A 27,549-nucleotide genomic window follows, 5' to 3' on the forward strand; every position below is an offset into this window, starting at 1 on the left:
ATCCACATGACTTCTGTCTCACACAAACTCGTTTCCACTCCGGAGGCATGCCCACCTTTTGCGAAGGTGGTTATCTAGCTATGCATACAAAAAACTACTAAGAAAACTACTAAGAAAACTTTTTTCTTGGGTCCCTGGTAGCTTATTTCTTATAACCAGTTACTGGTTTTTGTTTTGTTTCTCAGGTACAATAAGGTTGATTAACCTATGCATGCGTGGCTAACCGTTGTCTTAGTCTGTTTGGGCTGCTGCAACAAAAATACTGTAGCCCGGGTGGCTCAAACAACACACATTTATTTCTCATCGTTCCGGAGGCTGGGAAGTTCGAGGTCAAGGTGCTGGCCTTTTTCAGTGTTTGATGAGGATCAACTTCCTGATTCACAGAGAACTATCTTCTTGCTGTGTCCTCCTGTGGTGGAAGGGGTGAGGGAGTTCTCTGAGTTCTCTTTTACTTAATTTTTTTTTCTGAGTTCTCTTTTATAAGAAGAGCACTAACCCAGTTCTTGAGGGTTCCAATCTCATGACCTAATCACCCCAAAGTCCCACCTCCAAATTCCATCACTCAGTCCAAACACTCAGTCTTCTGCACCTGTAAGCCAATTTAGACCATATGAAAGGCTTAATTATGCATGCCCCAAAGTAAATGGTGTGTGTGTGTGTGTGTGTGTCTATGACTGTGTGTTCCCGTGGCTCTTGGGTCTACCCTTCTTCTGCCGCACTTCATTCTTTTTCCTAGGGTGGTCTTGACCGAGGAGGGCTCATCTTTTAGAATGCATTTTTAAAAATCATAGTAAATATAAAACATTTGGAAAGTGCAGAAAAGAGTAAAGAAGAAGAAATGTTACCCCAAATCCTGCCTCTCAGAGGCAAGCACAGTTTAGCCATCTGGCAAATTCCTAGTGTTTCCTTTTCTAGTTTATTATTTTTTTTAACCACACAAATAATATATAAACATGTTCTTAAGCTATTTTTTCATTATTTCAGACTCCTTAAGCATTAAGCTTTTTAAAAAAGATTGTATTTAGTTATTTGTCATAGAGAGATAGAAAGAGAGACTGCAAACAGGGGGAGTGGCAGACAGAGGGAGAAGCAGGCTTCCTGTTGCACAAGGAGCTCAATGAGAGACTCGATCCCAGGACCCTGGAATCATGACCTAAGCCAAAGGCAGATGCTTAGCTGTCTGAGCCACCCAGGTGCCCTTAGCTAAGCATTAAGCTTTTGAGGAAGCACCTGGATGGTTCAATTAAGCAGCTGAGTCTTGATCTCAGCTTAGGTCATAATCTCAGGATCGTGAGATCGAGCCCCTCTTTGGGTTGCACTTTGAGCTTGGAGCTTGCTTAAGATTCTCTCACTCACTCCCCATCTGCCCCTCCCCGCACCAAAACAAAAACAAAAACAAAAACAAAAACCAACTTTTTTTTTGCGAGAAAAAAACACCTCCAACATTAAGCATTTGACCATCATTTCTAATTTCAACCCCTGCTTCTAACAATCTTCTTGCCTTTGAGGCATTGTTTTGAGGGCTTGGATCTGCACAGTCAGTGACCAACAGATGATTAGGCTCTAAGTGAGGGTCTGTGAGCTTGTGGATCTTTTATGTACATGTTTCTGTGCTTGTATCTTTGTTTGGTTTCTAGGTATGTACATCCTAAGGAAGTGACATTGCCTGCTCCGTGAAGACAGGGTGCCTCCCTGTTTCCCCAGGGCCCAGTGCAGTGCTTAGCACCAAGAAAACATCCAATAAATATGCGTTGGGCACATGAATGAATGAGTGAATGAATGATGAAAAAATTTAATTCAATTTTTAGTCTGCCAAAACCTAGATATAGGAAAACAGACCAAAATATGAACTTAAAAAAAAAAAAAGAAGAAAGAAAATAAAGAAAAAAAAAAGAAAGTGTGAACTTGGAAAATAATGTCAGAAGTCTCTGTTAATAGTTAAAGTCTTTATAAGGTAACTTCACCCAGAATCACCCTGCCTTTCCCATTCTTGTCTCTGTGTTTTGTTGCCATGTAGCACAGGAACGGGTTTGCTCAAGCTTGTGCCTGCAGCTGCTGCCCTGATTGCTTTGTCCGGGGACAGCCCTCTTACAAAATACAGAGGTAACTCACCGAGGAGTTTATCAAGTGTAGTGACCTCCAAATCTCCAAAGCACTATCTTCTTCACTCATTCCTATTCCCCTGCCATGTGGCTTTTCTTCGATACGCAGTCAGCATGAAGAAAGTTTTCAAGGTGTCGATCTATTCTTTCTAATTATTCATAACCTGGTCGTCCTCGCTATTTATTTGTGTGGGGATTTTTCAGGCACAGAAGTAGTTATTATTCCTTTAAAGACCGGGACTCTCCTCACAATGCCATTTACCAACCTCGTGGTCTTCATCGCTGATGTGCTGAATTATCAGGAGGTTGAAATGTGAATTGGTTTCCATTAGTTGTCAAATTACCTCATTTGGGAAGTCTTCAAACTAGCAAGCAAACAATCGAGAAATATGGCTTTCCTTTCCTTTTCCCTTCATACCTACAAATAAACTGCTTAGAATTCAAGGCACTTAGTCTTCCAAGACGTATGGCAAGTGTTCCTTTTAAAGATTTCTTTCCCCCTTTGTATGTCTAGCTCTTTTTCAGCTCTATGCAGAAAATACCAGGGGAGCTTATGATTCTGGGGCACGCATGACTCGAAGCATTTTGAGAAACCTACTAACAGATCTACAGCAGGTAAATCTCTAATACTTAAGAATTCTAAATTCGCTCCAGTTATATTAGTCACCTTTATTATCAAAGAACCTGATTTTTACAGTGTCAGTTCTCTCTTAATACAGTTCTCTATGCCATTCTTCCCCTCTACAGCCACTGCTGTTACCTGAGCATAGATGTGACCATTATAATCACTTCCTAACTCAAGCTTCTCCTCTCTCCAACTCTGCCCCCACACTGCAGTCAGTGACTTTTCCAAAATGCAAATGTCACCCTCATGCTTAAAATTCTTCACTGCCCATGCTTGTCTGTAGAACAAAGCCTAAATTAAAGAATTTATGCATCATATGAAAAGCTTTCATGATTTGACCCAATCCTTTTCTTTTCAAAAGAGGTAAAATCATGATTTTATAGGACTATAAAAATGAACACCAGTCCAAAAATGTATTTAATTTATGAATTGGAAAAGGGTATCAGTAAGGTGTTGAAACTAGTTGAAAGAAATAACCAAAGAATGGACAAACTGATAGATAAGGAATATTAAAATGAACTTGCAGGTGGATGCAAGACTGGCTTTTGGGGGAAGTTGGGAGTGAGTCCCTAACCAGGCCAGAATTTATTTGCATGTCTATAGATGAGAATTATTTACAATTCAATCTGTTTTCTGCACGTTAACTTTGATTCTCTTGCAGAGTTGTAAAATAGCCTAGCTAAAAAAAATGATGCATATCTCTATACATTCAGGTATCACCCCTGAAAAGATCGCCAGTGGTTTCTTCTGCTTATTCCACAGACTTTAATTTTTCCTTGCATTTTTTATGCCAATTTCACTTCCATATATCAAAATCCTTGCTCTGCCCATCATGTGCCGAGTTCTCCTCCCTGACTTGTGCAGCTCCATCTATCGGCAATATCTTTGCCTATCACTTGGAAAACACTGTTCATCTTTCAAGTCATTCAAATCGTTAGTCACCTCCTCACTGAAAGCTCTTTAACTTCCTGTGCATAACTTTGTTATAGCACTCATTGAATTTTGTTGCCATTATTATCAGATGTATGCCTTCTACACTAGAGTGCTTCTCAAGGGGAAGGACTGTATTGCACTCATGTTTATGTCTCCAACGGTTTACAAAGTGCCTGGTTGTAAGGCCTTCGACCAAAGATTAATGAAAGCATAAATGAAATGCAGTGCTGTGTGGAAGTGGTTTCTGTCCTAGTGTGCCTTTTACCCCTGCTTCAAAGATGCCTCTGCTGTTCTTCCAGCTCCTATAAAGTCCTCACAGTGAGTTTTCTGCACTGTGAAGCAATAATAACTTTCTGTCATTTTTCTCCTGTATCTAGGCTGTAAGAAAGAATACTTTATAAGGTTCTCTGGCTGGAGCCCTGTCAATTAGACTGACAAATGACAGATGAACAAGAGGAGAACAAACAAAAGTTTATTAGCATGTATATGGCACGTACACATGGGAGTGCCCAGTGATGAGTAACTCAAAGGGATGACTAGAACTCAGGCTTACATACAATCTTGAGCTAAACAAAGGCAAATGGGTTCTGGGCTTCCCAGTGGGGAAGGAAAGTGATGAAAAGGTTACCAGGAAAAGTATGATGAGCAAGGGTTGTTTAGTAAAGTTTGTTGTGAGGATTTAGGTTGGTCCCTTCTCCATTGATAAGAGTTGTTTAGTGTCCTCTTCTTGCTAGTAGGAAGAAGGAGAGATCTTTGGCAAATTGAAATTTCCCTCATAAGTAGACATTTTGTTGACAAGTATACATTTTCTTTCCTGCTTTTAGAGCTTCTCCTGCATCTGCTGGTTTTCATTGGCCTTTAGCTCAAAATAATCCATATGCCAAAGGGGGTGGCATATTCTTCAGGACCTTCAGGTACTCTTCAGGTACTTCAGGTACTCTATTCTTCTGGTACTCTTCAGGACCAAGAATTCTGAACTAGGAATAGTCATGAAGGAGGTGGGTAAAGAGAAAGATTATTAGAACTTTAGGACAGGGGGTATGGTTTAGAAAAACCAATCCTGGGGGCACCTGGGTGAGCATTTGACTCTTGATTTCAGCTCAAGTCATGATCTCAGGGTTATGAAATTGATCCCCATGTCAGGCTCCAAGCTTAGTGGAGAGTCTGCTTGAGATTCTTTCTCTCTCCCTCTCCCTCTGTCTCTTTCTCCTACACTTGCTCCCTTTCTCTCTCTCTCTCTCTCAAATAAATAAATAAATAAATCTTTAAAAAAGAGAGAGAGAGAAAGAAAAACCTATCCAAAGTTACCTGTGCTTTGATTTGGTCTTAACATCTCATGTTTGTATTGATCATAATAATTAAATTTCATTAGTTCTAGAAATTCCCAATAATATTCAACATGTTCATATTTTTTCAAATGGAGTGATGATTTTTTTTTTTTAATTTAGAAAGCTAAACATCAGGCATAGTTATTTCAGAGCTGTTCTGGTGGTGGTGGTGGCACATAGATCCCATTACCAGCTTTCTGCTGACTCTCAGGCATATCTGCCAGGCAGAGGTACTACCCAACCATCCTCATGCCTCAGGACTTAAGCTGGTGGAGAGTCAGAGAGAGTGGCAAAGTCTGTCCACCTATTTATGCAGTAGGACTTAAAAGGCGAGGGCGGGGAGCTTAGGTGAATATTATGAAAGTAGGTATTCTGAGGGGCATTTTCCTTTTCCTGGAGAAATCCTTGTTCTCACTTTGTAACTACTGTAGCCCCAGACCAGCACCCTACCCAACAAGCCCTAAAAATGTGCTCTTGTTCCAGGCTCAACTGAGGTCAATGAGCCGCTGAAATGGCAGCTCCAGCAGGGCTCTGTCTCCCACATTAGGACGCTCCTGAGAAAACTCTTAGGAAGGTGGAAATTTGCATAGCAAATTATCCTCCCATTGACTTCCATTAAGAACTCAGAGATGGATTCCCATAGAAAATTCCAGGCCTCACCATGTGATTCAAACCACTCCCCCAAGAATCCTAATTATCATTTCAAGTGGCGTTCTGCCTGGGGTAGCATGCCATCTAAGCCACATGCAGTCTTCTATAGCACACCTGCAAGAAATTAGTCAAATGGGCAATTAATCCACAAAATCTTTGTGCACATACTTAAAGCCAAATATGGAGGCTAAAATCCACTACAGAAGTGAGTTTTCTTTTGATTGATGTCAGCATCGCAGAGCTGGCAATGAATCTTGATTGATTCATTGATTCAATTGAATCCTGATCCCCTTCCCTTATTTTACAAGAAGTTAACCCCCCTTTCCAAGGGCTCAGAAACACCCTCTAAATAAGTGTCCAGCTAGTTCCTCCACACTCACAGGCCACAGTATGGATAATGAGTTAGTTTTTCAGACAAAGGCCAAGTGACGTAGGGAGTAGTTACTTCTGTTCAGCTGGTGATGGGGTTATTATCAATTTAAAGTACAGCCATCTTGTCACTATTACGCAAATGTTTGTTGACTCCTGCCTGGCTAATTGTCAGCAAAGTGGTTCTAAGTGCCACTTTCCTGATTAGAAGAATGTTTATTCGAGTTGATGGACTCAGCAGGGGGGTCTTCGAAATTACTTTTGAGCTTGCAGGCGATGCCTCTTGACAGCCTGTGCTGGAGAAGACATCAGACGTGAAATGAGGACTCCTGACCACATGGGCATAGATGGAGGTGACAGGGACACGCATCTGTGCCTCTAGATATGTCAGAGCCAAGTCCCTGGCCCTCCTGGCAGTCACAAGGGATCCTTAGTCCCTAAGTGAAACTCCTTTGGTCACCTTGATTGAAAGGTGGAAACCAGCACAGATGGAACCTTTGGAACCCCTACAATGTGAGTCCAAAGGACAAAGCTCTGTGACTCCCCCCTACCCATCAACAGAGTAAGGAGTCATGAAGTGAGATCTCAATTCTGCAGCTAAATCTTGTTCTGTTTTTATCCGGAGCAAAATATTAAATCTCAAGTGCCCCTTGCTTTGAACAAGGATAATGACTACTGCCCTCGCTCCGAAATTGGTGTTTGTTAAAATGGGATGCTATGAAAGTGTTTGGAAAGATTTTTCTTAAAACAGCTCTGAACATGAATACAGTATCATTGTTACATATAATTAATTCACAAGTGAAGGAGGGTGAAAATAACATCCCTGGGAGCATAAGAAGTGAAACAATGGAAGCCATCCCCCAGTAAGTACTACCCCAATGGCTGGACACTCTTCGCAGTCTCCCCCTTCCTCCTGGCTGCCTCCTCTCCCGTGTTCATTCACTCTCCCCATTCGGACATTGCACAAAACCCACACTTTTCTTGTCTGCTTGAATGAGGGCAGTTCATCCAGTGTCATACACCAAGTACTTGTGAGTCCGTGGCTGGAAGCACCAGGACTCAGGCATGCTGATTCCAGGGGTCATGTATTTCTCCAGCTTCTCACAGCTGACTCGGAGTTTCCTGCCTCTTGTAGATCCCAGCGGTCGTAGGGGAGAGTCGCACTCTGTGCTCTGTGGAAAGTGCTACCCGCAGCTGTTTCCAAGGGGTGAGTACCATGCAAATGTCCCCCGGAGTTGGGGGCAGACTTGTGTGCTAACTGGTTCAAATGACAGATCGGTGGCTGGGCACAGCATCCCAGACAACCTAGTATAAGATACAGACTTCTTTGGCAGAAACAGCCAGAAAAGAAGATAAAACTACATTTTCCTCTGCAGGAGAGACCAGAGTCATGCCTGGCAACCTATTTGAGTGAGACGCTGTTTTTCAGGTGTTGAGCCCAACAATCAAAGAAGAAAAATTCCTGTCTTGGTTGCAGTCTGAGCCTCCCATCCTCCTGTGGCTCCCAACCTGCTACCGGTTATCTGCTACAGAAATGGTCACTCACCCTGCCCGGTGTAGAATCTGCAGGAACTTTCCAATCACAGGACTGAGGTACAGTCACTCATCAATATTTCACACAGTCATGCTCCAACGGGGTCTAGGGGTGGAGCTACATCCCTCCAGATTCTTCCGTGGTCCTCACACATCTGAAACTCAGCTGTTAGTTCGGGGTCAATAATTTTCTGCATGGGGCATCTTGGTTGACAATAAATTATATTTTATCTTCTACAGCTAATAGAATATTAAATTCTTCCATTGGCACGTGGTCTGATCAATAAACGTTTTTATTCCTCTAAGAGAAAATATTTTTTCTTCTGTTACCAAAAAAAAAAAAAAAAAAAAAAAAAAAAACCCACTTCCAAATACTTTGGAATCATGCATAAGAATTATAGTACTAATAATAGTTTATTAAGTGTTAAGTTGAGTGGTTCACATGGATCATATCATTTAAGGACTTGCTAAAACCTCTATAAAAGGTGATATTACTATCCCCAGTTTGCCGAGAAGCTAAATAACTTGCACATGGTGGCAAGTAATTACTGGCAGACTGAATCCCCAGGCACCGCTTTGCAATCATGATGCCATGCTGCCTCCCAGTGTAGACAACTGGGAACAGGGTCTCAGGAACCAAAGGAAAAATCAGGTTTGCAGGGAGGGGCACAGCTTACACCAGATCCTCACTCTGCTTAGAGGAAAGGGCAGACTGGGAAGCTAGGGGAGATCTTTCCATATCTTTGAAGACAGTCAAACCCTCCCTTAGGAAAAGGGTGTTGTTGGTCTCTCATAAATAAAACAGTAAGGAAGTGAAATTAACGTTAGATAGACTTGGGGAGGAAAGAAGGAAACTAGCAGGTCAACACCAGGCCCAGGGATGCCATTATCCTGGTGAATGAATCCCGGCAGGAGCTGAAGGTCTAGTAGGACTGACTCGCTGGGACAGCTGGGTTGCTAAAAACAAGTCAAAGAACGGGGTGTCCAGAAGGGGCAGGAGTGAGGACTTGGAGACTCTGTTCTTCTCATCTTATACTTTCAGATCTTAACTAACCCAGATGGTAAACATGCCCCCTGTGGGTATAAAATCCATCTGCTGGATCCGCTAGGAAGCTGGAAGATTCTAGCTTTGCCGAGAAAACGAAGAGGGTTTGCAGAGAATTCTGAGGACATGGTGACATTTCACTCAGGAAAACCTCTCTGCAAATAACTATCCTTTAAGCAATAAAACATAAATGGAAAGGACCTTTGGAAACTGAGCAAACCGAACCAAAGAAATCTCCACACCACAATGAAAGATAAACTCTCTTTATATTGGACCGTGGAGGAACGTGAATAGGATTTATCATATTATATGCATGTTGCGATCATTTAACCAACAAACACTAATTGAGTAGTTACTGCAAGCCCTGCCCTGGCCCAGGTACAGGATTCACTTTGCAATTATATAAAATACAACTTTTACACTGAAATATTTTTTCAAAAGTATTATGTGTAACATAAAGCAGATATTATTGCTCCTATTTTTTTAAAGATTTTTATTTATTTATTTGACAGACAGAGATCACAAGTAGGCAGAGAGGCAGCCAGAGAGAGTGGAGGAAACAGGCTCCCTGCTGAACAGAGACCACTATGCGGGGCTCGATCTGAGGACCCTGGGATCATGACCTGAGCTGAAGGCAGACGATTTAACCTACTGAGCCACCCAGGCACCCCTATTGCTCCTATTTTATAAAGGAGTCTCAAAGAGCTTGAATGACACAGGTCATGCCAAGGCAGAGGGCAAGAAGTGCAATTTTTTAAAGTTCAGTTCAGTTCCCTTTCTATTGAGAATGAAATTCACTTCTTCTTAGAAATGCCTCTGCAAACCATCCTTCGTCCTAGACATCCAAGTCAATGTAAAGTTCTCGTACATGCAGACACCTGGATACCTGCACAAGGCCATTAACCTCTCTGGACCTCAGTTTCTTTAAGTAAAATAAGGAGGGCTGGGCCCATTGGAGTGCTAGGCTTCTTTTAGCTGTAACCTTCTGCGTCTATTAGAAATTATTGGAATTTATGACAGTCCTAACCTTAAACTCTTGTTTTTGGCTCTCCCAAACTCCAGCGATAACCTCAAGGCTTTATGTTTTAGTGAGATTAATAAAGTCATTTTAGAGCCGAAGTGTTTGCAGACCTGGAGGTAACAGGAAGAAGGCAAAGGCTTAACCTTCTAAAATAAGAAAAAGTGCAAAGACCAGAGATCGGTGCTAAGCCAGTGTTATATTTTAGCTGGACACATCCCATTTATGCTAAGTTGAGATGTAAGTTGAGATGACATTGGGAAAAAAAAAAAAACCAACTTGATTTTTCCTGGTAAAGACATCAACAGACCAATCTCATTATTCATACCATACCTTTCCTTGTATACCTGTGGGTAGTTTCTGAGCATAAAGGAATTAATGCAAGGTTGGGGTCAGTGTATTGTCCCAGACAAGTCAAGGGCAGCCAAGAAGGCAGAGTTTACTAGTCCCATTTTCCTTGTGCATAAGCTAAGTCACTCCCTTAACTTCATTCAACTAATGGTCATTGAAAAGTCTGCAGCATTAACTAGGTATCCTCTGAACAGCCGAGCTGACGTTCCCACTTCATGGTCACTAGGAATGGTGGTGTGTGCCTCTGCCTCAAGCCTCTGGCACTGGTGGCCCATGCTAGTTGCTAAAATAGCTATTTCTCCATTCGGGTAGTATCCCTGGGCTCAAAGCCTACTTCTACCGCGGACCAAGAAGTTGTGTAACTTGGTGTCCGTCGCTTAAAATCTGATTGATTCAGTTTCTTCATCTGGAAAAACGATAATCATAAGAACACCTTCCCTTAAAGAGCTTTCATGGTGATGACCCATGGTCAACACATGTATACTGCCTTCAGTAAGTGTTCCAAAACATTACCTCCTATTCTAGCCGCTGGACACTATTTATTAATACCTTACCATGGAACTAGGTGTTGGGGTACAGCCTTGAACAAGGGCAGCTGACGGTTGGCTGCACAGACCTTACATTCTCTTGTTCTGCCATCCAGCCTCAGGGGCATTCCAAGTTTGGATTCCTCTGTTCTTTAGAATAATCCAAATGTCTGAAATTCAGGTCCGACAGGTGTGCGGTGCCCCAAACCTCCTTCGTGGCTCCAGCCCCCTTCCCTCACTCTTCTTTCTCCTTGTGATTTCCTCCTCCCGGGTCTCCAGCCCAAAGGCGCTCTTCCTCCATGAAAACGTCTCACCCACCCCCAGGTGTCTCTGCCTCTCTCCGTCCTACAGCACTTGCCTTCCAATGCCTCACACGTGGCGTATAATCACATATTGCTTAACTTTGCCAGTTAGTACTGCAAGCTTCCCTAACCTCTTTCTGCAGCAAGACATGAAATTTGAAGAGCACAGAGGTGTGGTATCACCCTATTTTCCCTGAGTGTTATGAGACACCCCTCCTTCCCACCATGTCTCAAGATACTCTCCCCCCCGCCCCTGTTACCACCGGAGACTTAAGGATGCCACTGTTCGTATGGGAAGGACTTCAGGGTTGATGTGTTAAGAAACTTGGATGCAGGGGTCTCTCCCCGACCCTCTCCCCCACACACTGGCTAGAGGAACTAGCCCCTCCTCCACCCCGTTTCTTTCCTACAGCTGGACTTCTAGAAAATCGCACATTTTATTTCAGATTCTTTGTCCACAATTTTATCTTCCCCAGTACCATGCAGGAAATGCAGGTCCAGTGTTATCAGATGTTGACAATTTTCAAAAGGAGACAAAGGTCAGAATATACTGAAACATCTCCTGGTTTATTTTATTTTTTAAGTGGGCAACTAAATTCAAAATATATGAATGCGTTGTGCAGCCACAGAAGAGGTGGCCCCAGACTTAGGGGTCTATCCCAAGATTTGTGGCACACAGTACCCTGCGTAGGCAACGTGCTTGGCATATTCACGGGGGGCATGAATCAGACTTCCAGACTGTAGTCTGCTAGGCGAAACTATGTTAATATAATGCCATATTATAAAAAAGTACCACCAAAAGATTAATTCTTTGAGTAGATAAACATGTTAGAGTCACTTAACATCCCTACAAAGTTTGGGGGAAGTTTTGCACTTCCTTGATAGCATAGATGTGTCCTGTATGTTTTGGGGTGCTCATTGTACACCTGATCTGCTCACGGGCTGGTTGTGACATTATCCGCGCTTCCACTGTTATTGGCAGATACCGCTGTCTGAAGTGTCTCAACTTTGACCTCTGCCAAGCGTGCTTCTTTGCTGGGCTTCACAGAGGATCTCCCCAGAAGGTCCATCCTGTGATGGAGGTCTGCGTCCAGGTAACCTCTAACCCACTGCACACCAATGATTTATGAATCCAGTCAGGGCTGCCAGCTACAGCAACTAAAGGACTTTCCCTAGATAGAACCACAGATTCTGTTCCTTTCATTCGCGATAATATTCAAGGAAGTAACAAGGAAGAAACAAACTTTACTGAAAATACCTCTCAATATCCATATGCTTTCTCTACATCATAGATTCTAATAGAACCTTTGGGGACATGAAAAGGCCAAACAGAGTTCAATCTCACGGGACTGGTCCCACAATATATGGCAGAAAATATCTGAGGAATAAAAGGGGAGAAACATTGGAAGTGAGTACGGGTTCAAAGAAAAGGCTTGGTTTGGTAAAAATGAGAAAATCAGATTTCCAATTATTACTATCTTTTGGGGAAACTTTTCTCTTTTCACATGTCTCTTCCCGAAATTCCAGTATTTTTTCTTTAGGAAAAATGAAAGGGAAAAATTACTATCTGCATTTGGATGGAAGGAATAGAAAACTAAGACTTCATAGTTGCCTTTTAAATGTTCTTTAAGAAAATTCTAAATACTCAGCAAGAGAATTTAGACCTTTTGAAGAAAAAAGAGAAATGGCAAAGTCAATTTTAAATGAAGAGCATTTTCATTTTCCCCAAAGAACACTTTCTTCTCTTCACTAAGTTCCCATTACTCAGTTTCTCTGTACAGAGGTATCACCCTCAAACAGGGCAGTAGTGAAGGGTGTTGGTTAGCTATCCCTACCAAAGACAAATTCACCTCCTTTTCTTGAACATGAATGGTCCGCTAAAGTCAAGTGCTTGGAGGTATTAAAGAGTTCCCAGTGGGCATTGTTTTGCGGAAAGTGGATAACCCAGATGCTCAAGTTCATTGGCCCATCAGCTCCCTTTTTCTAAAACTCAGGGGAGGAATCGGACTTACCGATGTTAGACTGACACCGTGTGGTCATTTTGTTACTACACTTCAGATTTCCAGGGCTGAAAATTTTTCATAAGATACCTCATTCCTTTGTTCTTTTGGCAAAGGTTCTTAACGTGGGGTTGACGGGTGGACCTCAGAGGGTCTGTGAATCCACTGAAATTTTATACAGAATTATATGTATAGCATTTTTCTGGAGATAACTCCACCAGTGATCATGCAGTTCTGAAGAGAATCCACACCCCAACTATTGGCAGCCCTGGATTTAGCCCTGCTCCGTACCCCTTCTTGCTTTAGAATTCCACGTTCCTGGATCACTTTCAGGAAGAGGGGTTAATTGTAAGCGAGTGGTATTTAATTTGGAAACTTACACTCTGTGGACAAGCAGAGAGAGTGGCAAGATATGCAGGTAGTACGGAAGGAAGATGATTTTTCTGAGGACATAAAAGTGAGTGAAGTAGTTCCAAAAATTTTCATGGTGGCCAGTTTGCCCAAATGAGGAAAAAAGACCCAGGTACTCTGATAGGACTCTCCTTTTTACGGGTGGCCGTTCCGGCAGATGTCGGCAAAGGAGAATACGAAATGCCTGGTCAGGACCCTCAGAAGCAACCTGCTCCGAGGACGCAGTAGGAGAAAAGAAACTTCGAGAAGGCGGTGGCTGCTGGACCAGGCGACTCCAGGGAAGCTGGCTAATGACACACAGGCCGGGTGAGTGTCTGTGAGTGACCGTCCTGCAGAGTGGCAGCCCTGAGGCCTGGTTTCCTAATGCTGGTCAGAAAGAAGGCAGGAGGCTGGGCTGGCTGGGGGCTGAAGATGCACTTCCCCTCCAGAAATGATCCTTAATTTTCAAACAGAACAAAAGGCAAAAAATACTTCTAAATGGCCCATCCCATCTTTTAGAATTATTCCAACTAAAGCATCAAACACGGAAGACACTTAATATTAAAGTATTTGAATGACTGCTTTATATCCCTGGGTTGTTTGTTTTTTGTTTTTATATCTTTAGTTTCTATTGGTTTGCTTTTGAAAGCCTAACTTAGAATGAATACTGAATTTTTATTAAAAAGGGAAAGGAAAGACACTCAGAATCCTATCACTCACAGACGAATGCTAGTCACGTGTTAGTACACGTGTTAGTATTACCAAAACAGGAATTATGCAGTAGATACAATATTACATTCTTCTTTTCTTTTCCGTATGGACAGTATTTCCCATGTCATTAGTTTCCAAAGTATTATTTTTAATCACCTCGCTCTCATCCTTATAAGGAAGTATCATAACATACAAGGAACCCCTTATATCATTGGACATTTTGGTTATTTTTAGAATTTGCCCCCTGAAACTCTGTAGTCAACATCCCTATTCATGCATCTTCCTATAGTTTTAATATTTTACTAAGATAAATTTACTCCAGTAAAACCATTGGATCAAAAGTTGTTAACTCTGTTAACTCTCAAAATTCAGAACACCAAATTGTGCTCCAGAGGGTTAAGCCAAAACATACCCAACATCACTGGTGAATGAGGTCACCCATCACTTACCAAAAGATTGCCAGCCTAAAGAGGACTTTAAAAAGTCTTTGTGATAAGGCCACTTGGCTGGCTCCGTAGGTAGAGCATACAACTCTTGATCTTGTGGATTGTGAGGTCAAGCCCCACCCTGGGTGCAGAGATTACTTAAAATTAAATCTTTTTTTTTTTTTTTTACAAAAGTCTTTGTGATGTTAATTTTGGAAGTAACCACTTCTTCAAAATTAAAAATTGTAGAAAATAAAGCAAAAAGATAATGTTTCTGTGGGCTTATGATCATCAAACATCGGGGAGGAAAAAAACCCCAGAAACATTAATTCACTACCATTTTATCTAGTGAGAGTAGAACAGATAGATTTAAATCAGAATGGTATTCATTTACTAATTCCTTTTATAATTCCTAATCTCTTCTCAGACACCCACCAGCATATTTCTGTCTCAATCCCAGACCTAATTTTTAGGGTCCTTTTGTCACTTTCCAATCTAAACAAGTTTTTATAGCTCTTTAAAGGAAAAAGTATATGTTGACATTCCAATTAGATGCCATTTATTATACCCATATCACATTTACTTAGCAGGTTGTTATCAATATATCTTCAAAGTTAGGGAATTTATCATTTGATGTGTATCTTTAATATAGTACAAGGAATTTAAAAATAAGAACAAAGATATCAGGCACCAATTCATCTGTCTTCTTCAAGGCAGGTTTCATCTTTCCCTAGCATAGAAACAATACAATGTGTCGATTAGTCATCTGGATTTATTGAATACTTGAGATCATGTCTAAATTCCTACATTCTCATACTTAAAACACAAAGATTCAGACTCTTAATTTGATTTCTTTTGGCCACTGAAGCCAGACTGATGTTTTGGAAGTAAAAATATGATGCATCCCTCATGTGCCCGCCTCCCCCAAACTCCTAGCCTCAAATTCCTCCATTCTCCTCCCATTGTTTTAAAGCTAAAAACTAGAAGTCATAATGGCTTAGAAAAGTTCTGCATATTCCCCCCCCCAAACCTCTCCAGTTTCATCTCCCCAGCCCCACATTATCTGTGCTCCAGGCCTCATTCCTTTCCCCGCCCCACAAGACTAAGCCAGATCGGCCCCTCTAATGACGTAAACCCTTACCTCAAGGAAGTATCCCAAGCCCACCAACCTGCATGGCTTGAGCCTCACTCCTAAAGACCTAGAGGGGGAACACCTGGGAGGCTCAGTTGTTTAAGCTTCCGACACGTGGTTTTGACTCAGGTCATGATCTCAGGGTCATGGGACAGAGGCCTGAGTTAGGCTCCAGACTGGGCATGGGGATTGTTTAAGATTCTCTCTCTTCCTCTCTTTTTGCCGCCTCCCCCACTTTGCACACATGTACATGCTCTCTCTCTCTCTCTCTCTCAAAAATAATAGAAATAATAATAATTATTATTATAGTAATAAAGACCCGTAGAGGTCTTTGTTCAAATGCTATCTCATCCTTAAGTCCATCCGTGACTACTTAACCTTTCAGCCCCTGACCCCCTCTGGCACTCACAATCCTCTCCCTTGCTTTATTTTTCTTCAGAGCATTTCATCAGTACCTTACACCCTATATATTTTACTTTTATTTTTTGTTTGTTTGGTATCATGTAAGCTCAGGGGCAGGGCTGGAGAAATTTTTATTGTTTCCAGATATATTTCCAGAATCTATAACTAATGTCTAAATTTGACAAATGCTCAATAAATGTTTATTGAATGATGGGTCAATGGCCTGAATAATACAATGAAGGATGTGTGGTGAAGAGATTGATGGGGGTAATAAGGTAGGACATGAACTCTTATAGAATGGAGCATGGGAACATGTCACAAGAGTGATTACAAAGTGTTGAAATTCGATTGAGCTTTGTCCTCATTCAGATGTGTAGCCTTCGGGAAGTGGCTTCATGTTTTTGTGACTCAGTGAATTCACCTGATAGTAGAGATGACCTGTCCTACTCCCAGAGTGGCATCAGTAGAGATAAGAGGAGGAAAGGGAAATTCAATCGCTATGCAAAGCTAAAGGGTTTTAGAATGTCAGTGTGTTCTACTCTGTCCACCTGAGTACAACAGTGTTCCCCAAAGTAAAATTCTTATGTAATAATTTTCAGCCTCACCTAGATATTAATGAGTTCAGAAATTCTGATTAGTGTCTTATTTAGGAGAAAGGAATGTGGGACATTATTATTTAACAATGTGGTAAGAAGCAAAACACATCCTTAATATCTATTAAGTTGACACATTACTACTGTCCATCTTCTAAGAGATTTGTGATTTTGCCAAGTGATGATACTAAATTCATTCATTGATTTAGCAAATATCCTGCAAGGTAATAAACCTCCTTTTCATGTGGTTTCACTTACTTTACATATAATAGTTTACACTGAGAACACTTTCATTTGCAAAAAACATAACTGAAAGTTAGGTGCCAAATATCAACACTGTTATTAAATAGTTTTGGAAGTTCTTGCAAATATAATAAAAAAGAAAATTAAAACAGTGAAACAGACAAAATTACTTTCATTTGCAGGTAATATGATTTTAAGTTCCCAAGAAAGCTCAGGTAGCTCTAGTAAAAATAACTAGAATAAATAGGCTTGGAGTAGTGGGAAATAAAATGCATACACACAGATTAGTAGGTCTTCATTATGATAGTCATATGATATGACTACTTCATTATGATAGTAGTCGTCCGCTAGAGATTTTATTAAAATCCCCTTTACAGTACCTGTAAAAATTATTTTAAAGAGAAACTTAGGGGAAAAAAGCTTAGCAAAAAGGATACAAAAACCACCTTTTAAAAAACTATAATATTTCAGAATACAGCAAATAAGACCTGAATGAAAGGAGAAACATATCAAATTCCTGGAAGAGAAGACTCTGGCATAAGAATTGTACATGCTCCAAAAATTAATACAATTGATTCTCATTATTCACAGATTCTGTATTTATGAATGCACTTACTCATGAAAATTTATGTATAACCCTAAAATCAATACTTGTGATGTTTCCCTAGTCATCTGCAGACAGGCACAGAGTGGCAAAATATTTGAACTGTTGATGCACCCCTGAGGTCGAACTGAGAATCATTCTGTCTTCTTGTTTCAGCTCTCATATCATAAACACATCCTTTTCACATTTTTGTGCTTTTTAATGGTGATTTCACTAGTGCAAATTGCCCCCAAACACTGTGCTGAAATGTTGTCTGCTCTTCCCAAGCACAGAAAGGTTATGAAGCACCTTAAGAAGAAAATATGTATCTTAAACAACCTTCATTCAAGCATGAGCTATAGTGCTGTTGACCATAGGTTCTATGTGAATGAATTGACAGTATGTATTAAATAAGGTGTCCATATACAAGACATGTATAAAACAAAGTTATATGTTGCTTGGATGACAAAAATAATCTGACCCGAGACTAGCAAGAACCTAACCTTTTATTTCCCCTTGAAGCAGTGGGTCAATTTTCCCTAATATTGTTAACAGTGACTGTGTAGAGTATAATGGCCATCAGTAATGAGAATCAACTGTATTTAAACTAAGTGCATTTCCAAATAGAATCACGATGTTTTTTAAATAGGAAAAAATTATTTTGAAGACATTTTTGGAATAATAAATTAAACAAGAACATTTAAAATCATGAAACTGAAGACTAATGGGAAAGGATGTTCTTCAGCCAGTGTTAGAGTTTACTATAAACAACCAAGACCAAATAGTCTTATATAAAAAAAGAATGGGGGGCACTTGAGTGGCTCAGTTGGTTAAGCATATGGCTTTTGATTACAGTTCAGTTCATGATCTTGGGGTCATGGGATCGAGCCCTCTGTCTGGCTCTGGTCTGAGCATGGATCCTGCTTGATATTCTCCCTCTTCCTCTCTCTCTGCCCCTCCATGCTTGCTCTCTCTCTAAGAAAATGGAATAGACATATAGATCTGAGGACAAGAATACAAAATTTAATGATTGCTATAAGCCTAAATGGAAACCCAACATATGATAAATGTGGTGTTTTCATTCACACACACACACACAAAAGCATAATTGGCTATCCATCTGGGAGTGTGCTTGGCAGGTCCAAAGAACAGCAAGGAAGCCAGTGTGGCAGAGTGCAGAAAGTGGAGATGCTGAGAATAGTCTAGAGGGAAGGCAGGGTGGAGGCAAGGGTAGAAGCAAGGTCACGTAACTTTCTAAATGTTCTTCTAGTGTTTCATTTTTTAATGTTGAGTTTGAATTTCAATCCATCTGGAATTTATTTCAGCAAGGGTCTGGCTTTGCTTTCTTTCAGATGCATAGCCAATTAGGCTAACATTTCCCCAGTTAATTAAAATGCCAATTTTCTCACATATCAGATTTCCTTATATACTTGGATCAATTAAGATAACTTATATTCTCATCCTCAGATCTATGGGTCAATTCTTGTATCTTGTATCTACTCTAATCTATTGTATAGTATAGTATTCCATAGTAGGTAGAAGGAGAAAGCAGCTGTGATCTGACATGGCGAGGCTGTAGGTAGACCAGATTTGGGAGGAACGATCAGAAGTTCTGTTTGGGCTATGTTAAGATTCAGATATCTCAGACATCACATGGAAATGTTGAATAGGCCATTCCCCATTCATGGCTGGAATTTGGAGGAAAGCCTCCCAGAGGTACAAATTTGGGAGTTGTTGGCATGATGGCTCTTCAAGCTGTGAGATTGTATGAGATCACCAAGGAGAGTATAGACAGGAAAGAGGAGAATAGAAGATTGAGCCCTACAACAGTCCACACTACACACCTGGAGAGCAGAAGATGAGCCATTAGGGGAGACAAAAAAGATGAAAGATCCAGGAGAAAACCAAGGAAATGAGGAATCGTGGAAGGCAGGTATATAAAGTGTTTTAAGGAGGAGGGCGTGGTCTACTCTGTCAAATGCTGTGCGAGGGCAAGTAAGAATTGGCCTTTGGCTATCATTGATGACCTCAAAAAGAGCAGGGTAGGACGGTGGTCGTAGAAAAAAATCAGACTAGAGATGGTTTAGGAGAGAATGGGAGCTGAGGAATTGAAGATACCGAATCCAGTTCTTTCCAGGATTTGTTACAGTAGAGGGAACAAAGGGATAGTGTAGGTAGGGTACCTGACTTGAAGAGAATGTTTTGTTATGATGGGAAAAGTAACAGCATGTTTGAATACTGAAGGGGATGATCCTATAGGAATGAAAGTACCACTAAATACTAAATAAGGACACACATAACAGCACTGGAGGGGTGGAGTAATAAACCAGAAAGAACCTAAGAGTCTACCGGTAGAAAAATGGTGGAACACCCGTGATACAGGCAGACGACAGAATATAATGAATCCACTTAAATGAACAAATTTAAGCACCCATCTATGACAGTAGAGAGCATTCATCATCCTCCATTAACAAAAAGTGTAAGTGGCAGAACAGTATGCATGAAATGTCATTTTTGTTCCAAAAACAAATTCAGTATATATATTTGCTGTTTGGATGAGTACAGAAAACAGTATGGAACAACCCAAAGGAATCAAAATGATCTCACATAGGGTAGAAAGAGAATGTGTCACTCAAAGATATGTGACAAGGAAGTCCAGCGTTATCCCCAAATGCCCCACGGCTTATCTGCATAATTAAGTGTACCACACAATAATCACTTCTCTCCCTGTGAGCCCATCACGTTCTGTAGAAATAAAGTTACATCATGTCAATAACAATCGTATGTTCATCTGTTCATTAAATATGAAATCTCTGTGAGCGAGGAGTTCTCTGCTTTTGTTTTCCATCTTTTATCTTCAATAACTCAAGATGATGAGATGCTTTAAAATCATTTTTGGGGGTGCCTGGATGGCTCAGTGGGTTGAGCCTCTGCCTTTGGCTTGGGTCATGATCTCAGGGTCCTGGGATCGAGCCCCGCATCGGGCTCTCTGCTCCGCAGGGAGCCTGCTTCTGCCTCTCTCTCTGCCTGCCTGCTTGTGATCTCTCTCTCTCTCTCTCTCTCTTTGTCAAATAAATAAATAAAATCTTTAAAAAAATAAATAAATAAATAATAAAATCATTTTTGAAAAAAGGAATGAAACTAAGTGGAACTACATAAAAATGGAATATGTCTGCCCTTAAACTGACTGCTCTATTCTATGTTCTTTCCAGTATGACACAATAATTATGCACACATCTGTGCTCAAAACCCCTAGTATCTGACCTGAACAGGATGACCTTGGGGGATTTTATGCAGTCATTCCTTAATTTCTTTGCATTCTTATTCCTAGATCATCAAGAAGCAGGGCAGTAAATAGAATCTCCATTTCCATTATTGGCCGATTGCTGTCTATCACCTAAGTAGTTGGATGGGAAAAGGCAGGGGGTGGGGGGGAAGTTATGCTACTTTAATGCTATTTTGAATATCAGAGTTAATATCTGATTTAACATTTTCTAAAAAGGCTTTCCTCATGTCATGCCTGATAATTATCATTACAATGTCTTATAAAACTCTGCTTTATAACAGGATCTTGGTTCCGTACAGTAGCTCTGAAGTACCAATACATGAAAGATGGACTAGACCAGTGGAAACTGTAGCCACAGAGGCTTCCAGACAAGTATCTCCAATGATATTTCGGGCTCAGCAAACCGACAACAGCAACCCACATCCTCAGGTGAGTCCAAGAGGGAAAGGAACCAAGGCACAAACAATCTGGACCACGTTGTAAGGATGCCGTGAGATTCAGTGTGGTGTATGGAATATTTTCAAGATGTTAACATGATCAAAGAAAATATTGTTTAAAATAATTTTTTATCTCCAATCATAAGGCATTACATATTTATTACAGAAAATTTGGAAAAGCCAACAAAGAACAAAATTAAAATTACAAACCATGATATAACCACTATTTCAATATTTTTATTAAGGTTTTTCTTTTAATTCCAGTATAGTTAAAATACAGAGTTATATTAGTTTCAGGTGTTGAATCACAATATAGTGATTCAACAATTCTGTACATTACTCAGTGCCCATTGTGACAAGTGTACTCTTTACTAATATTAATATTTTAATGTTAATATGTTAATATTTTAGTGTGCTTCTTTCCCTGCAAATACTTCTGATATAGTTTATATCATACTGCAGAATGTATTATTGATATATTTCTATATCAGTGTTTTTGAACATTTCCCATTGCCATTACAAATTTTCTGACACATTGTTTTGCAGGTTTCATTTAAATGGATATAACATTATTTAACCCCTCTTCTTTTGTTGGATATTTGAATTACTTCCAATTTTTGCTAAAACTTGAAATTATACTATTGAAATCCTTGTACATTATTCTTTGTGCATGATTTCCCAGATAGTTCAGTAGGGTTTATTTCTTTAAGTGGGATAACTAGGATGAGAAGTGGGAATATTTTTAGACTCTTAATACTTACTGAAAAATTATTGTTTAGAAAGGATATACCAAACTGTGCACCCAGTGAATTCAAATAACTATTTCTCTTGATCCTTGTTACTCTTACTTGTAACTTGTTACTATCATCAAATTTTGAACTTTGGTACTTTTATGAGCAGAATATGTTTTATTTGCCTTAATGTCCATTTCTTCTTCACTTAGAAGGTGACTGTATTTGCTCTTCTGTCACTGTTCTCTGCCCAGTTTTACCGATGCGTCAGCTTGTTTGATTAATGTATTTGAGCTTTTAAAACTCTAGCTGTGGGAAACCTTTCTTTATGGTTGTTTCCTTTTAGTCTAATTTATAATGTGACTTGCTATATATAGACATTTTTAATTCCTATGAAAACATTATTAACCTTTTCTGACTTCTCACACAATTTTATGCTTGGAAAATTTTTCTGCATTAAAAAAATCAAATGAGCCTTCAGCTGTATTGCTGTGACATGGATTGATTTGGGGGTGGGGGTGGTATTAACGTGGCTTGATTTTTTTTTTTTTTTTTGGATATTTAAGGTTTAAATCTACCTGGCTTTTATTGTGGATGGCACGTTAGAAGGTGAGGATATTCCCCTACTCCTGCTTTTTTACTGAAATAGCCCATTCTTCAGGCAACCCCCAGTGAAATCAGGGCTTGAACATACGGTCTAGTCCTCCCCTGAGTTCCCCAGGCAGAAACAAGAACTGAGGTGATGTTTAATCCGTGTGGCTGGGGTAGGATGATGGCTAGGAGGGGCTAGGGCTCCCTCTTCTGGTGTCTTGCTGACATGATTGCTATTTTGATTTTTTAAATTGTTAGCTATTATTAAACAATTATTCTTCTAGAAGGACTTTAAAATCATTTCTAAGATGCCAGGTTAATCTTACGAGTATTTTGGTTTGATTTGCATTATACCTGTATTTTGAGGTGCAAACATCTGTCAGTAATGGCTGTATGTGGCTTACTTCTCAGTCTAGGTTTCTCACTGAGGGCACCTGGCTCTTTTATGCTTATTGTTCTTATTTTGAATAAAGAAAAAGTACCTTTTTCTTAATTATTAATGATGGTATACTGGAAAGTTATGGATTTTTTAATGGTTTTCTTATAAAGAGAAACCTTTCTGAACTCTCTTAATTTCAAATACTGGTCTAGTTTGACTCTCTTGCTTCTAACTAAACAATCATGCAGTGTGTGGGGCGGGGGGAGGGATATTTTGGTCTCTTTCTCTCCAATATTTAAACCTCTCATATCAACTGCATGTCTTCATTCCCGAGAGAATCCAGATCTTTCAGAACAATACTGAATAATGCAAGAGATGACGGGCAGCTTCTTTTCCTTTAAATGGGAGGAGATTTAATGAGGGCACTTCTCTTATGCTTCTCCATTAAATATGATGGTGTTAGTTGCTGGGTTGAAACTCCTTTTAATTTTATGGAAGTCCTTTTTCTATTTTACTTTTTTTGTTTTTTGTTTTGTCTTGTTTTGTGGAAATAGGCAATCAGAAGTGATTTTGAATTTATTTATTTTAAGTCTCCTTTTTAGCCTCAATTGAAATGATCTCATGCTTTTGCCTGTTGGGAGCATTGCACCAGTAGTCCCTGAGAGTAAACGTTCCTGGCATTGCTGAAACCAACACCTATATTTGTTCAGAGTGGATCCTTTTTAAATATGACTTAAATTTGCTTTGCTTATTTCTCATTTAGAATCGCAACATTTATGAGTCAGAATATTCTCTTTCTGTCACTCAACACTGTCTTTGTTAGTTTTGCGCATTTTCAGCAGCTACTCCTTTTTTCATCTTCTCTTGTGTCTGAAGCAATTTATCTAAGGTAAGAATTATTTTATTTTTTAAAAAGATTTGTTTATTTATTTGAAAGAGACAGTGTAAGCAAGGGCAGAGAGAGAGAGAGAGAGAGAGAGGGAATCCACAAGCCGACTCACCAGTGAGTGCAGAGTCCAATGTGGGGCTCGATCCCATGACCCTGAAATCATGACTGGAGCTGAAATGAAGAGCTGCACAACCATCTGAGCCACCCAGGAGCCCAAGAACTATTTGTATCTTAACAACTGACAGAATTGGGGGCACATAGGTGGCTCAGTCGTTCAGTGTCTGCCTTGGGCTCAGATCATCATCCCAGGATCATGGGATCAAGCCCCACATATGTGCCCTGTTCAGCAGGAAGCCTGTTTTCCCTCTTCCACTCTCCCTGCTCGTATTCCCTCTCTTACTGTCTCTCTGTGTCAAATAAATAAATAAAATCTTTTTTAAAAATTGACAGAATTTAGGAGTAAAACCCTAGGACACTGGAGCCTTTATAATATTTAGGTAATTTTTTCTCTTTCTTCAAAATTGATCATCTGTTAATGCTTTCTTCAGTTAACTTTGGTAATTTCATCTTCTTAAGAAAATTACTTACTTCCACAAGATTTTCAAATTAGTTAAAGTATTTTAAACTATTTTATTTTTCAAATCTTCACATTTCTACTTTAATTCAACTCAAATATGCTCAACTTTTACGCCAAAAGAATAAAATCACATTTGTATCAGAAGGATCAAATCAGTATCTATTAGGAAAACCTATATTCTCAAAATACATAACTCCTGGTCAGTCTTTGGCCTATTTCACATAATCAATTGCATAGTTTTTCATGAAGAGTAGCATGTATAAGGTTAATCTGATGTTGGCAAGCATGAAGTTCATTGTAAAAAAGTACTTCAGCTAAAAACCATGAATTAATGGCTATGGTGGTCCACACAATTAAATATAATTTGTATTGTTGTCTGGGCATGTTTTAGAAGACTCAATATTAACACCCTTAAGAAGACATAAAACCCACCCTCATCTACATGTAACGGAGCAACATGAACTTTCTCTTACCTGTTGCTCTCCAAAGTGGTCAGTTCTCACTCCCACAGTACAAGTCCCCTTTGCAGCCAGTCACCTGGACTGTCCACTTAGCGGACCAAGCTCAGCTATGAGGGGACTGTGGCTAAGTCTACCTCCTACAGGTAAGCTGCACTCGGCTCTGATGTCTTTACATTACACCAGTGTCCATAGATTCGAAGTCTCTGCCCCCAAACGTGCCCATATAACTTACAGATAAAGATTCCTTCTCCCCTTAAGGGTCTTATGGCAACTCGCTATCACACAATGTGATGCTATTCAAAAGTGGGGTTGGGAGGGGGGGGGCGGGGGAGGAAAACCAGTACGTCCACAAATAAGGAAACTGTCAGGAAATTTGGAAGAGAAGACGTAAGGGAAAGAACAAACTTAACAAAAAAAAAAAAAAAAAAAAAAAAAAAAATTCCAATGAAATTTTTCCATCACAGGAATTAGAGATGACATGTGGGCTGTGTGTGCGTGCGTGCGTGCGTGCGTGTGTGTGTGTGTGTTCTTAGGTCTGCAAACACTTTATCACGTTTTCAGTCCCTTGTTTATTTGCCCTGCCCTCTGCGACAGCACCGGCAGGCGTTCCCTCCAATCAGTTCAATCAGTATAGTCTGACCCTAAGGAAGGTCTTCAAAATCGTATCTGTAATGCTTTTCAATCACCCAAGAAAAAAGTTCCCACGCCGCAGTCGTGCAGAGGTCCTGGGGCCACCCGCGCACTTCCTCCTCCCGGCTGCACCGCCTGCGGCCCATGCGCGCCTTAACCCTAAGCGGCCCGAGAGGAGCCTCTGCAGGCCGCGCCGCGGACCTCGCACGCCCCCTCGTGGGCGCCCGGCAGAGCGGCCGGCTTCCACGGGCGGAGTCGCCCTGAAAAGCCCTCTAGCTACTGCTTTGAATAAGAGCCATTTTCACAATGCAGCACCCCCCCCTTTATAAACTAACGTTTCTTCTTTCCGAAGGAGGAAATTTAACAGAAGTTCTGTGTTTGGATTTCTCTTCTTTACTTCACTCTCGTTTCATTCTATCTCACGTTCTTCATGTTTATTCAGGCAGTTCATTTCTTCCTTTGATTAAAAAAAAAAAATTAGGGGTGCTTGGGTGGCTCCGTTGGCTCAGCATCAGCCTTGGGCTCAGGTCATGATGCCAGAGTCCTGGGACTGAGCCTTGCATTGGGCTCTTTGCTCAGGGACGAGTCAGCTTCTCCCTCACTGTCTGCCTCTCCCTCAGCTTGTGCTCTCTGTCAAATAAATAAAATCTAGAAAGAAAGAAGGGAGAACATTTTTAATTAGAAAGAAAGAAAGAAAGAAAGAGAAAAGTTTTTATTATACAAATAGGACCTCAATCTGTTTGCCTTATAAAAAGTTAAGATATTTCGGATAATGACAAAGTTATTTTCAGCGCTAATTCCCAACCCAGGGCGGGCTCCTACTTCCCCAGAGGTAATCTGTTTGGGGTAGATCTTTGCATTTGTTTGTGGTGTGTTTATGCATTTTCAAATATCCGTGCGTGGGCATGTGTCGTGTGCGTGCCCAATGTGGGCAAACGTCTGGTATCTATTAATCTTGAAAGCTGAGAAAGCTGCCCACACATATCTGCTCAAGGAAGCAGGTACAGCTTGGTTCACTGCAGCATTGCCTGTACTTTGAAAGATTGGAAACAGCCTCATGTGTGTCAGTTGAGAATGACAACCTAAAGCATAGCACCTATTGCTAACCTGAAATGCTTCTCAACTGCAGAACGACCCATGCCACAGGATAACATTGATATTAATAATATAAAGTTCACTGGTTCAAAGACTATGTGAGGCATTGGAAGCTGCTTGAGCATTTGAATGAAGAGGCAAATGGGCCCAGGTCACGCGGAGGGGCCACAGAGGACACCCCAACCAGATGGCGTGACTTTGTGTCTGTAGTTCAGCTCCTTCTTCCTGCCCTTCCGTCTTCCTTTCTCAGGCTGTTCCTGTAGACCCGTGTTCCCAAGGTGGCCAATCCCTCTTCAGATAATTTGCAGGAACCAGATGAGGCCACTGAGTGTAGCCACAGCTGCTTATAAATGTAGAGTAATGAAATCCAATCTCCCATCCAGACACGTGGGAGCCAAGGGCCAGTTCCTGGTGTCCCAGAAGCTGGGCCAGGCTGGATCAGGTCAGGACTTGCATTTGGGTGCCATTCAGGGAGCAGAACGTGGTATGAAGAGTGACAAGGTTTGGTGGGAAAACCCCAAATGAGAGTTGCTGAGCTGATCACTATTAACGCAAAGAGCCTTGGTGATTTCAAAGAGATAAGCTGTGGCTCTCAGTACACATCCATGCGGAGAGCAACGGAAAGTTGAGAAAGTTTAAATAGAAGGTGGTGGATAGAAGGGAAAGATTTTTTCTTTTTTTTTTTTTTTAAGATTTTATTTATTTATCTGAGACAGAGTGCTCACAAACAGGAGGCGGGGCAGAGGGAGAGGGAGAAGCAGACCCTGCTGAGCAGGGAGCCTGATGTGGGGCTCGATCCCGGGATCCTGGGATCAGGAACTGAGTCAAAGGCAGACACAACTAACTGAGCCACCTGGGTGCCCTGAAAGGAAAGATTTCTTGAGCCAAGGAGGAGAAAGTGATCCAGCTGCTTTTTGTAGATGCTTTTGGGGGAAGGAGGTTTTCAGGAAACTAACTCAGGCAAAGGACTATTATAATGGATTTTTAAAATCTCAAGATCTTGTTTATGTTGAAATCCTTTAAAGAAAAGCATCATGTAAATATGAGATCATGAAACTTCTCTGTGAGTATATGAACATCTGCATCATACCTGAATCGAAACCCAAATAGGACTCACTTTTTTATATATGTAATTAATATGTATTATATATTTAATTTATATATATAATTATCATATGCCTGTGGTGAATTTTTAGGAATGTGGTTTAAA

General features: G+C 40.6%; 1 protein-coding gene across 1 annotated transcript in view; it reads left to right on the forward strand.

Moving 5' to 3' along the window:
* Positions 1 to 27,549, forward strand: part of DYTN (dystrotelin) — a 47,212-nt gene that overhangs the window by 6,879 nt on the left and 12,784 nt on the right. The window contains exons 4-9 of the mRNA XM_059169000.1: positions 2,018 to 2,103; positions 2,617 to 2,717; positions 7,144 to 7,215; positions 7,438 to 7,601; positions 11,767 to 11,878; positions 13,353 to 13,501. Coding sequence (XP_059024983.1) covers positions 2,018 to 2,103; positions 2,617 to 2,717; positions 7,144 to 7,215; positions 7,438 to 7,601; positions 11,767 to 11,878; positions 13,353 to 13,501 — 684 coding nt within the window. The remainder of the gene's footprint in view (positions 1 to 2,017; positions 2,104 to 2,616; positions 2,718 to 7,143; positions 7,216 to 7,437; positions 7,602 to 11,766; positions 11,879 to 13,352; positions 13,502 to 27,549) is intronic.

The sequence above is a fragment of the Mustela lutreola genome, chromosome 3, assembly GCF_030435805.1.
Source record: "Mustela lutreola isolate mMusLut2 chromosome 3, mMusLut2.pri, whole genome shotgun sequence".
NCBI classification, from domain to species: domain Eukaryota; kingdom Metazoa; phylum Chordata; class Mammalia; order Carnivora; family Mustelidae; genus Mustela; species Mustela lutreola.